This window comes from Myxocyprinus asiaticus, chromosome 44 (assembly GCF_019703515.2).
Source record: "Myxocyprinus asiaticus isolate MX2 ecotype Aquarium Trade chromosome 44, UBuf_Myxa_2, whole genome shotgun sequence".
Lineage (NCBI taxonomy): Eukaryota > Metazoa > Chordata > Actinopteri > Cypriniformes > Catostomidae > Myxocyprinus > Myxocyprinus asiaticus.
Window position 1 is genome coordinate 33,288,850 of NC_059387.1, and position 13,672 is coordinate 33,302,521.

The 13,672-nt window shown below is 39.2% G+C and overlaps 1 protein-coding gene across 2 annotated transcripts in view; it reads right to left on the reverse strand.

Annotated features, from left to right (window-relative positions):
- The window catches only part of LOC127434580 (katanin-interacting protein-like), a 37,165-nt gene extending 23,652 nt beyond the window's left edge, over positions 1-13,513 (reverse strand). For both annotated transcript variants that reach the window (XM_051687404.1, XM_051687402.1), the window contains exons 1-9: positions 13,434-13,513; positions 10,265-10,350; positions 7,900-8,093; positions 6,489-6,583; positions 5,318-5,419; positions 4,901-5,002; positions 4,475-4,694; positions 4,196-4,324; positions 120-337 (exon numbers count right to left, since the gene is read on the reverse strand). In XM_051687404.1, the coding sequence (XP_051543364.1) occupies positions 120-337; positions 4,196-4,324; positions 4,475-4,694; positions 4,901-5,002; positions 5,318-5,419; positions 6,489-6,583; positions 7,900-8,093; positions 10,265-10,350; positions 13,434-13,445 (1,158 nt within the window). In that variant the 5' untranslated portion in view covers positions 13,446-13,513. The remainder of the gene's footprint in view (positions 1-119; positions 338-4,195; positions 4,325-4,474; positions 4,695-4,900; positions 5,003-5,317; positions 5,420-6,488; positions 6,584-7,899; positions 8,094-10,264; positions 10,351-13,433) is intronic.
- Positions 13,514-13,672: the final 159 nt, after the last annotated feature.

A 13,672-nucleotide genomic window follows, 5' to 3' on the forward strand; every position in this document is an offset into this window, starting at 1 on the left:
TTGCTCTATATTAGCATTAATCATCCAATCCACAATCACTCATCTGCTCAATTATACTCTGTAACAGTTGATAAATATGATCGATTTATGCATATAAAAATGAATCATTAAAGCCGTACCAGAGTGTGATAGGACATCGTCCTCTCCTGTCCTTTCCCTGGTGTGTGAGCTTTGGAATCAGGAGTGTGTGTGTTTGACTCTCTCTGTCGGTGTGTTTGCAGTGGCGTGTTTTCTCTCTGTAAGGCCTGAAACACGCTGGCAACCATCTCCTCTGAATCTCTCTCTTCCTGTGCTTTACGCACTGCAGACAGGGGGCGCTCGACGCGACTACATTGGCCTAAAATAAAATAAAAAATGTAAACCATTTTCTGTTCCTTTTAGCGTCAGTTCGCACTTAATACATTTTTTGCATCCGTCTGCGCTGTTTGTGATGTAAACATGCTCTAGATGAATGTCTTTGACTGTTCGCCACATCTAGTTTTTTTTTCAGTGTCTTGCAAGGAGCGACGCGTTTTTTCCCAATGCGCTCTAAGTCTTTGTGGTGGCGTAGTGACTCGCTTCAATCTGGGTGGCGGAGGATGAATCTCAGTTGCCTACGCGTCTGAGACCGTCAATCCGTGCATCTTATCGCATGGCTTGTTGAGCGCGTTACCGCGGAGAAGTAGTGCGTGTGGAGGCTCATGCTATTCTCCGCGGCATCCACGCACAACTCACCACGTGCCCCACCGAGAGCGAGAACACATTATAGCGACCACAAGGATGTTACCCCATGCGACTCTACCCTCCCTAGCAACCGGGCCAATTTGGTTGCGTAGGAGACCTGGCTGGAGTTACTCAGCACGCCCTGGATTCAAACTCGCGACTCCAGGGGTGTTAGTCAGCGTCTTTACTCGCTGAGCTACCCAGGCCCCCGGAGCGACGCGTTTTTTAAAAAGATGCGTCAAGTTAGGAAAAAGTCAACCTGGTCTCATAGAATGAACGTTATTCTATTTACATTTTTGCAAACTGACTTTTAAGTGCCGAATTCTAGGTTTCGCTGCGGTTTCCTTGTGAAATTAACAATAGAGGCGCTACAACAACTGTGCGTTTTATTCGCTGTCACACAAATCACGAGTAAAAGTGCTGATAACTTTCTAAAAACTTATTTTTCACTCTATTACTCACCCTCCACTATGTTATGATATCAAAATCACATTTTAACACTTGTATTACAGACCCACCTACATTTACACACTTACTCCTATTCCATTAGTTTGCGGTAGCTCACCTGATACAGCGTTGGGCTTTAGACTCGACAACCGCGGTTTGACTCCAGCCAAAGATGCACAAAAGTGAAAGTGGCATATAAGCAACATAAACATGGTTGCTTTAGTTTAAAAAAGTAAAATAAAATAAAAAAAATTATTTCAGATTTACACTTTAAAGCACTGTCGGTTAGGTTTAGGCGTTGGCTTAGGGTAAGGATGTCTGTTTTGTTAAACTCTCATTTATCTTTTCGGACACTATTGGTTAGATATATGGTAAAGTTTTAGGTTAGGGAGGTACGTTTTACTTTTTAAAACCTCCATCTAAAATTCACCTTAAATACCTTGTCTGATTACAACCTCATTTCGCTCAGTTTTGGCACCCCTTACATTTCACTTGGAAACTGCAGCCAAACATGTGATAAAGCACGTAATTTCAGTTTTGCAAAAATGTTGCAAAGCTCTGGTAAATTTCATAAGACCAGGCTGAAAAAAGTTGTAATATTCACTGTGCCACTTTTAGCTGTTTTCCAGTGCAAGAATGCGTTTGGTCAGAACGACCCCTTGGACAACAGATTTTTAGATATAAAGATGTGTACAGAAGTCCTTATATTTGTGTGTGAGTTAACATAGTGTCAGATGTCATGCCTTTGTTGGATTTATGCAGCTTCTAGGAGTCAGTTTGCACCATTCACAGACAGCTATAATAAACGCTTTCAAGAAATTACTCAGCACTGGATTTGACAAAATTGGTGAGGTTCATTCCATTGAATATTTGTAATATGAGCAGGCCTGTATGTTCCACTGTTATAATTCAGATTTACCCAACTGTGGTTGGTCAATTTAAATGTCAGTCAGACAGTCTCTTCCTGTCAAAGTGGGCAGTTCTTGTGCAGAATAAGCTGCAAAGTGGACCAGACTTCATGCCGATAGTCAAGCATCAGAATATGTTTGCAAGTACAGTATATGGGTGTTTCTTCAACTTCTGGCATTTTCTTATACTTCGGGTAAAGTTTTGTTAAAAAAAAAAAATCACACTCTCACTGAGTTTATATAATTTGTCTACTGAACAATGTTCTAACAATGTTCATACATGCATCACATGTAATTTGTCATTTTTCCCCAAATGACGGTGATGAAAATACTTTTAACATTTTGAAATAAAATGTCCATCTGCACCATCTTGTTAAGGCAAATATCCTAAATACACACAATTAAATAACATTTACATTTTTTTTACATAATTTGGCAAATTAACAGCTTGATTGGAAATGACACTGAATAAAATATTCTGCTCACAAAGAGATATTTACTTTGATTTTTCTTTGTTTTCTTCAAACATCACTTGTCTCATATTTCATGCTCTTCACTGACACTTCTGTCGACTTGGTTAACAAGTACACTAACTTAAAAAAAAAAAAGAAAAGTTTATTATTGGCTAAATTGTTTGGTGTGATGGAAATGAAGCCACAACTGTAAGATAGTCCTGATTGTTTAAAAATTATAATTAAATAATAAATTACTAACCACTTGCTTGTAAATAGGTGTTATTGTAAAGCTTAGAATCTAGACTTTCAATGCATATAGCTGATCTAATCGATTCTTAAAAAATGCTTTTTAATTTGCTGACAAATTAGAACTGTTTTGTGCTCATCATCTGCAAATTTGTTATAACAACAATTCAATTCAGAGTTAGTTAAACCATAAAAAAGATGAGATATACATGTGTTATATATCGTTGGAAAGGTCTCAGTTAGTAGAATACAATGAGAAAATTTGTTTCGCTCAGAGGCCAACCTGCAGTGAGTATTAGTGTATGAAATTCCCACTGATGCACATAAATATAATCAGGTGTGGCTTTTTGTCACGTTTTCCTTATTACTCCCTGAAATGTATATATAACATAGACAATGACATAGAGTAACTTACAGCAGACTATCCCGATTCAAACGAGCCCAAAACAACATACTGTAATATAATAAGTAGATCTTGAAATATTCCTCAAAGAGTGTACATGGACAGATGATGCACAAAAGGGCGCTCAACATACATTGTGTGTGTGTGTGTGTGTGTGTATGTGTGCACATGTTTGAGGACTTTGTGTGCGCAAACACACATGCACATATTGTGCACATATAAAGGATTGGGATGTTCGTGAACACTTAATATTTCTGTATTTTGTAGTCTAATCCATTCATTTCCAATGGCCGGTCATTTCTGACCGGTGTTCAATCGACTTGACCTACCTTGTCAGATTTTCCAACCGTAGCGCAAAAGACCTTATCAGATTGTCCTTTCAGTCTGAAATGAAGGGGTATGTTCGTGTTGTTAAGCGTGACAAAAATGACACAATATTGATGTGCGCATGCGCAGTAAGCCCTGGTATGACAATCTGACGGGTAGGATAAAACGTTAGGACACCGGGAACACAAGTGTAACAAAGTGAAATAAAACCCAATAAATGTAAAGGAAATGGTCCATTTTTTTTTTCCAGACACCATATGTTGACAAAGTCAAGGAATTTTATTCCAATTGGATAAAGTAAAAAAATAAAATAAAAAGTCGTCTGTGTCAAAATGACCGGAACACAACATAAGGGTTAAACGTGTAAAAAAAAAAAATATATATATATATATATATATATATATATATATATATATATATATATATATATAAAATTGATCTTCATAGTTTCATTTTGAAAGTCTGGGTCTGGGACTAAAACAGTAAAAAGGCTAAAACAGTCAAATCTCTACATAAAAGACATTTGAAAAGTCAAAAAAAAAGAACAATAAAAAACTGATAATGGCTTGGTAAAAAGTTTCCAAGTCAGTTTTAATGTGCCGTTCATAAACAAAAAGAAAAATGTGTAATCTGTAGTTTAATAAAAATCAGCTCCTGGGAGATCAAATTGCCCAAAGCTGAGGGAAGTAACTGTGAGTAGTGCTTACTTGACATGTCCTGTGAACTGTTAGATGCTCTTTCTGTCTGTCTCCTCACTGTGACTGCTTTGGTCGGGATGTACGACTCCACATTTTCCTTCCTTTTCGCTGTGAGAGAGCGCTCAATCTTTCGCCCATCTGTGCACAAAAAGCAAACGTTGAAAATCTGCACAATTTCCACTGGGATAACTTCACGTTCAATACATGACGAATAAAATGACAGATGTTAGTAGTAAATATTGATGTTTGCATCAATAACATCAAAGTCAGACACCAAGTAATCTTCACCTTGAGGGGAGGGGCCAAATTCCAGCATGATGAGGTCACCATGGCTGAGGTGCTTGTTGATTGGCTGGCTTGTGTGTTGGGCAGGAATAGTGAGGTCAGGGAGACTGTCACTGCTCTCCTCTCTCTCGATCTGTTCCTCAATCCATTCTTCCTCCGATTCCTCTCCGGCTGAGTCTCGACTGCTGCGGTTGACGCTGACCTCCAGGCTACGCCGCAGCGCCTAACGCACACACATCGTCACAGTGTGTATTTTGATTTGGTGAGCATACTTGTGTTTCACGGATGAAAGAAAGTCATACGGGTTTTGAATGAGGACGGAATTTTCATTTTTGGTTGAACTATTCCTTTAAGAGCCATGCGAAAGATTCGCTAAGTAATGTTAAAGTGCTCAGTGTATGCTTGTATGAAGTGACATCTCTTACTAACCTTAACCTGGTCAGGGTTTAGAAGAACTCTGTGGACAGGCTCAGGGTCAGCACGGGACTTCAACCCGAGTGAACGTGACACTTTACTGCTGTCACGAGCAGACTGAGAGAGAAAGAAACAGCAGCAATAAAACCAAACACATTGTTCACAATCTTTACATTTTATCTGGAAAGTAGGGTATGTTCAGAATGGCATTATTTTTAAAAGAAAGTAGCATGGAGTATGCACACTGTGGACAGCATGCAATAACTATAACAGATAACAGTGTAGCATCATAGTGTTTTGAAATGTTGTTGCATGCATACTGTTTCATATACCATTTTAAAAAGTAGTTGGCAGTATGAAGTGTGCTGCACAGTTTGCAGTATGCTACTATTCCAATCGAAACATAACCGTAAACACACAAGCATTGCTCACCTCCATATCCGCACTCTCGTACGGCTCAAAATCATCGGAGTATCTGTGCTCTGGTGAAATCTTCACTCGTGCCCCGTTCTCAGTGCAGACGTATACCGATTCCTACGGTAATGTGTATGCAGTTAATTTACAGTTAAAATGTTGAATAAATATGAGTGGTGCTTGCCCAGGCAAAAAGTGTAATACTTAGTAGTCAAATCTTAAACCAAAGAATGTAAAATAGTAAGGTCGTTAACAAATAAAGTTGTCCGAGATGGTAAAACACATTTTAAAACATCTTTGTGTCCATGTTGGTTTCATAATTTTTGGAAAAACAGTAAAAACATTATTTACTAAAAAAATATTTAAAGATTTTAAAATTGTCATGGGGTGTAACCATCAAGTTAATAAATATAATAAGAGTGTACACAACTTAATCATTAATTAAAAAAAATTCAATTAAAAAAAACATTTTATATAATGAATTTTAAAGTCAAGATTAACAATATCAATAAGTTTTCTCAGGGTTACTCCAAATGACTTGGGGGGGAAAAAAATGTGCCTTTCATAAATGTCAAAATACTTGGATTTTTTTTTCTTTTCTTCACAGTCATGAGGGTCTAAAGGGCTCCTCTCGGTTTCATGGATTTTTGTCAGGTACATTTTGGTTACACCACCTGACATTGATTTGGTGGAAAAAGGTTTTTCAAATATTAATAATAAAAAAATAAAAAAATTTTTACTGTTTATTTTTTTAAATAATATTTTTATGAACATTATTTTTTATTTTAATTAAAAAATAATAATAAAACATTATTCTGCGGTACCCTTTTTCCAAGAATTACTGCTTTTAATTCGACTTTTTTTTTTCTGTCTCCGGACAGTTCAACCACATGACATTTTTTACTTTTAAAAAATATAGAAAAACTATCAAAATAACTTTGATCTGAACTTGAAAACATGTTAATCATAGTAGAGGTGTACTCAAGTAGTTATTTTGTGTGAATTGCATTTTTTATGTATTTTTGAATAGCTTGATTATTCAGAAAAAGAAAAAAAAATGAGTGTCACATCATTGATCCAAACACCACTAATTAAGCCATTAAGAGTAACAGGATATGTGTACGTGTATGTGTGTGTGTGTGTGTGTGTGTGTATGTGTGTGTGTGTGTGTGTGTGTGTGTGTGTATACCTTCACCCATTGTCTTCTCTGTATTTTTTCAGGTGCAGTGCGACTCCGTTTCTCTCGATCTAGTATGCACTTTTCTCCACTCAATCTAGAGGAATCTACACAAACACAACCACTTGAACTCATTCAGCAGGTTACAGGAAGTCTCAGTTTGTATATCAGTGACCACGTTTTCCACTTAAGAAAACAGTTTATTCCAGGATTTTTGCAGAAAGTGGCATTCTGAATCATGACGTTAACGAGAACGCAGATTTCTTTACACAGTTTAAGTGATTATGAGAAAGCGGTTTAACAAACCCAGGTTTCTCCCAGAGAACGTGGCAATGTAAACGCACAAGCGGCGTTCTTACAGTTTTTTTAAGCGTGCGCACGTGTGTGAACAGACGTCACAGGATGGAGCCCAACCACATGTCAACACAGCGAAAGGAATTCAACATTTCTGGGAGTACAGTAGGACAAACACATACACCAGTGAAAAATATTGATGTCCCTTACATTCGCGTATAAGCGCTGTACATTGAGTTTTACGTAAGAGGGAAACCCCACTATTGCAGTGCAATTCCACCGTAGGTCACGACAGAAAGTAAAGGAAACAAACACAGAAACTACTCCAGAATATGTGGAAATAAAGCAAAGCAGATTGGATCCCATGTTTGTTATTTACACAAACGTTGCAGGGAAACTAAGTTGCTATGGAGAAAGCTGCTTGTCGCGCGCCAGGGGACCAGCCGCGACTGTCTACTTGGGGACGGAGGGGTCGCTGCCAGCCGCCGAGAGCCGGAGGAACTGCGGCCATCTGCCGAGAAGGGGAGGAGAGGTTCCGTCCGCAAGGGACCAGAGGACTCTCTGCAGTCCGCCGGAGGAGGAGCGAGCTGGCGTCCACCAGAGGGTAGAGGAGCCGTTGAGCAAGTCCTTCTCTCTCTCTCCTCTCTCTGTGTCACAGGAGGTGGGGTGGACCACCGGCAGACAGAACGGCTGGAAGGGCAGCGTCTCCCCTCCAGAGATGGGGGGGGGAGTTAGTCAGAATCGGGTGGGGGGTGAGTAGTGTGACAAGATGGAGGGCGTGGCCGGGCCGTGATGGAGCACGGCCGGTTCTGAATCAGCTGATCAGCGGGAGAGCGAGATAAAGGGCAGCCGGAGACGCCGGTTCGAGAGAGAGACGAACGCGGCCGCGTTGCATATGTGTCTGTGTTTGTTTACGTTTGTTTTAAGTTGAGTTTCTCATTAAAACTTTATGTTTACTGTTCAGCCAGATCCCACCTCATCCTTGCCCATCCTTATACTGTTACACTGCTTAGTGACAAAGCCGTATGTATACAGGAGTAAAGAGTACGCCGCATATACAGTGCATGTAAACAGGAATACCACTTTCTGGTGTCCATGTAAATGTAGTTAGTGTTTGTTGAGTGTGTACCTGCAGTGTGTGTGTTTCTCTGTGCTGGTGCAGGGGCTGCTGTGGAAGGATGAGCTGTTCTCCTGCTGGATCGGTTGCTCTGAGCTGCATTAGTGGTGCTGACATGAGCACCGTTGATGTACAGGTTGAATCCCTGCTCTAAGAGCTCCAACTCTGCCTGCCGCGGGTCCTTCCTCTGAAGTCTTCTTAACACCCTGAGAGACAGCAAGAGAGAAAGATAGGGAAAGTTTGTCAAGACAAACTTTGAAGTTGGCTTGACAAAGCCTTGTCTGAAAGTTTAAACTAGTTTTATCATTTTGAAGTTTGATGAATGTACAGACATTACAGTAAGACAAAATGCCAGCTAGCAAGACTGTCAGACTGTCACACAGATAGTCAGATAAACCGTCAGATAGAATGACAGAATGATCGAACGACAGAGTGACAAAACGACAAACAGATAGAAAGACAGACAGACAGATAGACAGACAGAATGATAGATAAAACAATAGATAGAACGACAGACAGACAGACAAATAGATAGTTTTGATTGTCTGCTGTGCGTAAACTGTAAGTCCGATCAGTTAGAAAAGACACTATTCCAGAACAGTCTGTAGGTCTGGGACGAGTTTGGTGGATGTACAGTACCTTGAAAGCTCTAGGAGGTGTTAGTATAAGAAATGTTGGTCTCAGTTTGGGGATTTACAAAAAAAAAAAAAATTAAGTTTGGGTTAAAATAATAGTATGCTTGCATTGTCAACATTTTGACACAAGCTGATGACAACATTAAAATTATTTATTTTCTTTTTTAGCTTGACAGACCAGAGTCACTATTCCTTTTCATTATATGGCAAATAAAACATGTAAAGGCTTTTTAAAAATTCAGAAAGAAAGTCATATGGGTTTGAGCCATATGGGGGGAGAACTATCCCTTTAATCTCACTCAGTAACTCTTAGAATTTGGCCAAATTAGAATTTCACCATGGCAGTGTACCCGAGGGGTGATTTTATCCCTTTGACTCCCCAATTTGGCATACCCAATTCCCAATACTCTCTAATTCCTTGTGGTGGTGCAGTTACTCGCCTCAATCTTGATGGATCTGAAATCCAATCTCAGTTGCCTCTGCTTCCAAGACAGTCAGCCCGAGCATCTTATCATGAGGCATCTGCCCACAACTCACCACGTGCCCCACTGAAAGCGAGAACCACCATATAGCGAACACAAGGATGGTAACCCACGTGACTCTACCCTCCCTCGCAACTGGACCAATTAGTTGCTTTGGAAGCCTGGATGGAGACCCTCATGACCATAGATATCTATACGTAGATACCTTATAAGCAGATATTCCTATGGACCACGATACGTCAGCGCGTCTGCCATATTGGAAAGGTTAAGAGCCGTCCGTCAATGCATTAAAGTAAATTGACAGATACGGCCTGCAACAGTCTAGAGTCGTTTCCAGTCAACTTTCAAGTGATTTTCCATAAACATTGGGCAATATTTTAGATGATATAAAAATTCCTGACTTTTTCCACACAAATGCAGTTTATGCAGCAGTCTGAGGCTTCTCCTCCATTCACTTGCATTCAAACAGATTCAAACAGCTCTCCTTGTTGACCATTCCAAGAGGGCGCCACAGTTGACATATCCCAACCAGCCGAATGAGGCATCTACATAGGTATTTCTATGCTCAGAACACCCTGGATTCGAATTCGTGACAAAAGGGGTGGTAGCAAAGTTTTTTTAGCAAGTCTGTTCACTCGTCAGCCATCTTTGGGATGCTCCCGGGCAGCTATTTTTCTATGTAAACAAGCAGCATACAAGTGCAGCTCCTACCTACTTGAATGGGAAAAGAGCGAAATCTCCAAAACAGTTGGTCAAGATTACGAGAAAATAACATATTTCAAATCAGCAGTAAAATATGACAACACTGGTATCACAAATTGTGCTTCTTTACCTCAGATTACGGCAAAAAGGCAATTTCACCGGCTTGTTTAGTTAATGCGCATGCACGTGTCGAGTTGATTGACAGGCGACGTTTGTATCTAAAAGGTGATTGGCTCCTTTACCTGTAAGGTAAACCATTCACCATTGGGTGTTCCAATTTCTCCCATTCATTTTAATAGAAGTGGCCCGTCTCTGTTAAATAATCTCTGGTGGTAGTCAGCGTCTTTGCTCGCTCAGCTACCAAGCCCCCCCCCCCCCCCTCCAGTTTATTACCCAATTAGAGCAGCTCATTATTAGACCCCCAATCTTCTTCACATGGACAAGCAGCATTTATACACGTTTCCCATCATGCTGTCTGCTTGACGGAGCTCGGGCACATTTAACCTATTTTTGAGTCATCTGACCTGTGTACGTTCATGTTCATGTGCGTCATCAAACCTGTTTTTGTGCTGCAGGTTGATTAAATATTCATCCAGTTTCTCCTCAGTGGAGGAGTGTTTTCCTCCCCTGCTCCTCCTGATTTCCTGCAGACAACAGAACTTCAGTCAACTCCATCTCAATGTATAACACACTCAAGATGCTAATGAATGTGACTCACTTATCAAAAGATAAAAGAGCTGATGGACTTCTGATACACAAAGTTGCATAGATACAGAGAGACAAATGTGATAGAAGATAGACAGATAGGATGGAGGCAGATACAAAGAGAAACAGACTGGGAAAGTCTTACAGAATCTGCTCTGTTTTTCAATCACATCAACTGGACACTAGAGATGAGAGTAAAAAGAGAAGAAGAGAAAACAGACAGGGAGAGGAGGAAAAGAAAGTGAGATTTAAAAACGAAGAAATCAAACTTTATTAGGAAAATTAGATCTGATTCTGAACTGAGGAGGGCATTATTTCAATAGTATGCATGTCAAGTGTTTCTGTCAGGTGTCCACTGCAAATGACTTTTAACAATCTCAATCAAATCTACTGAAGGTGGGGGGGCCTGTGTTGCTCAGCGAGTATTGTGTGCTGAGTGACTCCAGCCAGGTCTCCTAAGCAACCAAATTGGCCCAGTTGCTAGGGTGGGTAGAGTCACATGGGGTAACCTCCTCGTGGTCGTGATTAGTGGTTCTCGCTCTCAATGGGGCGTGTGGTAAGTTGTGTGTGGATCGTGGAGAGTAGCATGAGCCTCCACATGCTGTGAGTCTCCGCGGTGTCATGCACAACGAGCTGCGTGATAAGATGCGCGGATTGACGGTCTCAGAAGCGGAGGCAACTGAGACTTGTCCTACGCCACCCGGATTGAGGTGGGTAACCGCGCCACCACGAGGACCTACTAAGTAGTGGGAATTGGGGAGAAAAGGGGATAAAAAAAATAAAAATCTACTGAAGGTGCAACACATTTACATTTTTTATCATTAAAAAAAAAAAAAAAAAAATTTAGTATAAGAAAAAAGCTACCTATATATATATATATATATATATATATATATATATATATATATATATAGTGCCTTGCAAAATTATTCAGACCCCTGACCAATTCTCTCATATTACCGAATTACAAATTGTACACTGAAATTTCATTTTGATTGATATTTTATTTTAAAACACTGAAACTCAAAATCAATTATTGTAAGGTGACATTGTTTTTTTGTTGGGAAATATTTTTATGAAAAATAAAAAACTGAAATATCTTGAGTTTAAAACAAGTTAAGCTCAATTGACATCAGTTGTGGCATAATGTGGATAACCACAAAATTAATGTTGACTCGTTCCTCCATTTCCTTATCGCACTAATCATGTACACACACATATTGTTTATGTCTTGTGGCTTTAAAACAGTGAGTATTTTAACATTTACGGATTGACTCCAATCACTTCCACTGTGCCTCACTGAAAAACAGTGTGTTTTTTTTTTTTTTTTTAAGGAGGGACCAGTCAAAATACATTTTTGTGGTAATCAACATTATAGCACTATAGAATTGAACCAGGAATATTCCTTTAAGAAATCATGCTAATGTGCCAATTTGGTACTCAAGAAACCTTTATTCTTGTTAGAACCGTGTAAGTATAGCAATTCAGTTCCATTTTTAATTGCCGAGGTATTGAGTGCGCTTGCATTTCTTATTGGCCAAAAAAGTACTAATTTCTCCCGAAATTCATCAATCTATTGTATTTTATACATGCCAAACACATGCATGGCTGCAAGTTGAGGACTGGATGGACAGAAAGTTTGAAGCACACAGCATTTATTTCAATAGAAATAGTCATTTGTAACATTATCAATGTCTTAACTGTAGTTCTCGATCAATTGAATGCATCCTTGGTGAACAAAAGCATCAATTTCTTTCAGGAACAAAAATGTATTTACAAGCCCATTCAAAACAAGCCCATATATGATTAACCCTTGTGTGACCTTCAGGACATTTTTGTCTTTTTCATTTTTATTTTTTTATAATTTTGTCTGTGCTAATGCCAACAGCATACATTTTCCCAAAGGTGTGTATTTTAAGGGAATTTTGATATTTCAACCTCAGTTCCTATAATACTTCTATAATACACTGTGTACACAAAATAGTTACACTCAGGACCTTCAGGACAAAAATGTCCCCATTGAAACTCATTAAAACTCATTAAAACTGCAATATTTGATCCCAGTGCCATTAAAGCATAAAACCATGAATCCTATGATATTATGCTTTTCATTCCGGAGCCCAGATGGTGCCATTTTTCACATGTTTAGCCTATGGAGCAAATACAAGCTTTTTTCCTATTTTCTGTTTGCTGTATTATAGAGCACTGCAGGACAACTGAATAAATGATGCAGCTAAAATTGTGTGTGTGTGTTGGTATGGATGTCAGAGTTTGTTTCATATTGTACCGAGAAATGTGTGTGTGTGTGTGTGTGTGTGTGTGTGTGTGTGTGTGTAAAAAACAACAGTCGCATTATATAAACAAACTGGCATTTAAACGGTTAAAATCCTGAAAATTAATTAATATTTGGTGGTTATGATCAGGACTGATGTTGGTTAAAAAAATGTACTTACTGAAATTGGAAAATAATATTAATATATAATATTATTATGGCAGTTTTTTGACACGGACATTTTTGTCCTCTAAGGACCTTTTATTTATTGACGCACAAGGGTTAATATTTTGTTATCTAATGCGAAGAGGTTCAATTTTAAGTGTCCAGATAATTTTTGGGGCCACTGTATATTCGTGTATTAAATGTTTTGGCAATGTAAAGGTTTTTACCATGCCAAGAAAGCAAACTGAATCAGGGAAAACACTACAGGCTTGACTGCATGTATGTTTATAACGTGTTATAAAAGGTTTATTAATGGTTTGGTAATGTTTACCTTTTTGCAATGCCGTCAGCTTATTAATTATGAATCATTGCAGATTTAAGTAAAACAGAAGCTGGGGGCATTAGAAAAATAAATATTGATCAGATTACAGATGTTCACATGCTGATAACTAGCCTGTCTGCTAACAGCACACACAAACCTCTCCGTCATTGATAAAACTGAGACACAATTATTCTATCCGCTACATTGTCCATTATTAAACACCCTGAAACAAACGTGTTGAGTTATAAAAGCTGTCAACTTACAGTACATGACATTTCTAGCGCTGAAATCGCTCTTATGTTTGCTGGAGTCGCTGTGTGTTTTTGCGTTCAGTGAGGGCTGGTAACCAAGACAGTCGTTGACCAATCACAGCGCACCGTCTAAACATAAGTCCCACCCATATAGCCATTCTGACCAATCACGGCGCGCCCTCTAAAACAAGCTCCACCCACACAGCTGTTGCGGACAGCGGCTGTGCAACCAGGAGATAGGTTGACCAATC